This window comes from Bombina bombina, chromosome 1, assembly GCF_027579735.1.
Source record: "Bombina bombina isolate aBomBom1 chromosome 1, aBomBom1.pri, whole genome shotgun sequence".
Taxonomy (NCBI): domain Eukaryota; kingdom Metazoa; phylum Chordata; class Amphibia; order Anura; family Bombinatoridae; genus Bombina; species Bombina bombina.
In genome coordinates, this window is record NC_069499.1 from 589,432,270 (window position 1) to 589,435,916 (window position 3,647).

General features: G+C 32.3%; 1 protein-coding gene across 1 annotated transcript; it reads right to left on the bottom strand.

Moving 5' to 3' along the window:
• Positions 1-1,737: 1,737 nt before the first annotated feature.
• LOC128638897 (putative nuclease HARBI1) lies at positions 1,738-3,279 on the bottom strand. Its single transcript, XM_053691028.1, has 4 exons — positions 3,169-3,279; positions 2,803-2,881; positions 1,924-2,225; positions 1,738-1,834 (listed from the first exon to the last, which is right to left on the bottom strand). Exons 1-4 carry the CDS (start codon positions 3,188-3,190, stop codon positions 1,830-1,832), a joined length of 408 nt encoding a protein of 135 aa, XP_053547003.1. The 5' UTR covers positions 3,191-3,279; the 3' UTR covers positions 1,738-1,829.
• Between the last annotated feature and the right edge of the window lie 368 nt (positions 3,280-3,647).

Sequence of the window (3,647 nt, forward strand, 5' to 3'; positions counted from 1 at the left end):
AATTAATATGCAGGTGTAAATTGTTGATAAATGTATGTGTCCTTTTATTGAGGATATTATGCCGTTTAAGAATACTTGGGGATACGTGTCTGAAATTTATACAGTATATGCTATCTAACATTGGTCAACGTGACATGTGTAAATGTTATGATTTATATTCCACAAGCATATGTTGTTTGCTCCTTCAGATGAAGCTAATAAGGCTTATACAGTTATAGAAGAGTTGAAAAGTAAATATTCCTTCCTGTTGATATGGCCAAATACCTTGCATTCATTATAGTCCTATGTGGAATGTAATATCTGAAATATATACCTATCATGACTAACGCACTCCTTTTTGTCAAGATTATTATTCAATATTTAGAATAATTAGATAAATGTATCTTTATGATATTTAAGCACTGGTGTATACACAACATATATGTGATTGCCATGATATAGAGGTGATTAATACATTTTAATTGACATCATATGAACAGACACAGACTCTCCCTGGGACCAATGCACAATGCACTTTTAAATTGTTTCAATAACTCCATGTTAAAGACAATACTTCATATCTCTTGAAGTATGTCATATTAAGCACTTATGTATTTTGGTTAATAGTCTAAATATTGCAAATGTATTATCTGCTTTAGCAGACATGACATTACATATATTTTATAAATATTAGTACTATGACACATTATAACTTTAATGTGTCATCGTTTTGTATTGAATAAATATGATTTTCACATTGAAAATTACATTTGAATGAGGGTAAATCTGTAATAATAAAACTCATCTTCATGATAAAAAGATTTTTTCCTTTGACTTATTTTTCTATATTATTTTCTATGAGGTAACCATGCCATTCAAGTGTGCAATCTCAGGGGATTGTATGTATTGATAATGTATCTTTATTTTAAGGATTATATTATATCTGGATTTGTCTCTTTGAAATGAGCATCTGATATATTTCTTAAAGGGATAGCCTATTAAAAATAAAACTCAGGAATTAGAGCATGCAGTATTTATATACTTAAATATGTAATCCTATAATCTATTTAACTTAATTATCATCTGTAATTTAATAAAACAGGAATGTTATCTTAGGAATCTACCCATTTTGAATCTGCACATGGGGAGCGCTTGATGATTGTTGTCTAAATGTAGGCAACAATCAGCAAGTGCACCACAGGTGATGAGCATTAAATGGAATGGCTCCTAAACTTAAATACATGATTGAAATAAGAAACATAAAAGGATTAAATTGATTATGAGTACATATGTAAGTTGATTGGAATTGAATGATTTATCTGGTTCATTAATGTTTTATTGTGAACACACTCTTCCTTTTTTCTTTTAAAGTGACATAAATTCCATTATTTTGCTAAAACATATATATTTAAAAGCAAATCTAATATATTTATATTCTTTATATTTCTTAATATTCTTAGTATCCTTTGATTATAGTTTTATTTAGGTAAGATCAGGAGCAGCATAGAACCTATGTTGGAGCTGTTTATTGTTGCCAACATACAGTATATATCCTGTCTGTCATTGGTTCACCCATGTACTCAATTTTATTAACCAGGAGTGCATAGCTGCTCTTTAAATAATTATACCAAGAGAACAAAGTCATATTTGGAATATAATTAAAATGATATTTTAGATAATTATGTTATACATAAATCATAAGATGAATGCATTGATTAGTACATAGCTGGAAATAAAGAAACATTCACCATGACTATATTTGAGTAAAGTATACATTTATTTAGGGAAAATGTGGTAAATATAGGGATGAGGAGAGAGGGAGGGGAGTGGTATTCCATTTCTGAGAATCTTCAATCTGTAAAACATTAAAAGAAACAAATGTGTATTATTAAAAAACATAATCATAAATAACTAAAAGGTCTCATTACAATACTATAAAAATACCTGAAAAGAATTCTTGAATAGTTGCAGATCTCTCCAAATGGGCATTGAGGGGTTGGGGATGATTAATTACATCAGGCTCAAAGATTTCACCTGGGGGCTGTGGTGTTGGAAGTAAGTCGTTCAACATCCCATGCTCCTGTGCCATGTTGTGTAGACAGCAACATGCCACTATGATTTTAATAGCTTTTTCCGGACTGAATTGGAGATCCCCCCCTGATCTGTCCAGGCAGCGAAAGCGCATTTTTAGAACACCAAACAGTCGTTCGATTATAGCACGTGTTCGGATATGTGCTTCATTATATCTGTATTAAAAGAACAAGAAATATGATTATAATATATAATGTGAAGACAAATCAAATACTAATGAGCTAACTACATTCCTGGTTTGATCTTATAAATCTTTAAACCATTTTATATATATATAAATATATTTATATTGAAGCAGAGAGATTTATAAATGCTTCACTGATAATAGATGATTTGTATTTTGACTGTCCCTTTAAAGGCACTCAGTACAACATTGTTATGTCTGTGATAGTGATATATACACACACACACAAGATAATCAAGCAACAAATGTATGTGCACAAACACAGATATATAGCTTAATAAAGGGGCAGGAGCCCCGAAACGTTGCTCAATAAAGGTGCTGTTGCTCCACATAGAGTGCTACCTGTGTGTTCTATTTCATTACATTTACTGGGACTTTGGAAAAGGAGGTCCTCCAGGTTTGCACCTACATTCACCCAAGAGTGATTTAAAGGGACATTCCTATGAAGTGTGTACTGGTCCTACTTTTCTACAGATTATAGTGAGCATTTTGCAAGGCACAATCAATATTTCTGACACACATGAGCAGAAAATAAATATATATTTTACCTTAATTCAGCAGGCCCAACAACCTGGTTCTCTTTCAATGGTGTCCAAATCCATTTTTTAAGAGGATATGCAGAATCTGCTAAAATATGAATGCATAGATATACAGTATATATATATATAGATATAGATATAGATAGATAGATAAACACACATCTTTCCATAAAGCAATGTATGACATAAAATAATGTTATGCATATGTCTTACTATGACATAGTTAATATATATCTTTTAAATGATTAACAATTTATTTATTTAATCAATTTCACCCCCTTAGACACATACATAAAGGATTATAAAGCAATGAAACAATAAAATGTCAAAATATTGAACACATGAAGGCATCATAATATATACATAAACACTTACCGAGGAGATGTCCTTCAGGCATTTGATTTGTCTCAAACAATCTCCACACACCAGAATTCCTGAGGATGTAGGCATCATGGCTACTTCCTGGGAACCCTGCCACAACATTTAATATGCACATGTTTGCATCACATATAATCTGCACATTTAAGGAGTGGAAGTGTTTCCTATTTCTAAATATTATCTCCCTGCGCACAGGGGGTCTTAGGGCAATATGAGTGCAGTCAATGGCCCCAAGGACATTGGGTATGCCACCTAAAAGAAAAAAGTCCCTCTTAACATCACGCCAACCTCTGGGTGATGTGGGGAAAAAAATAAATTTTCTGCAATTATCATAAAGTCCATCAATAACTTTTGAAAGATGCTTAGAAAGAGTGGACTTATGCACCCCAGTTACAATGCCCCCTGTCACCTGAAAGGATCCAGAAGCCAAAAAATGAAGTGCCCCTAGTAGTTTGGTCATTCCAGGGACAGCCCTG

Excerpts from the sequence above, each read along its gene's own strand:
- LOC128638897 (XM_053691028.1), bottom strand. The coding sequence starts at position 3,190 with ATGCCTGAAGGACATCTCCTCG. Across the intron at positions 2,882-3,168 it reads GCCTGAAGGACATCTCCTCG|CAGATTCTGCATATCCTCTT; the intron begins GTAAGTGTTTAT and ends TTCATATTTTAG. Across the intron at positions 2,226-2,802 it reads GTTGGGCCTGCTGAATTAAG|ATATAATGAAGCACATATCC; the intron begins GTAAAATATATA and ends CTTTTAATACAG.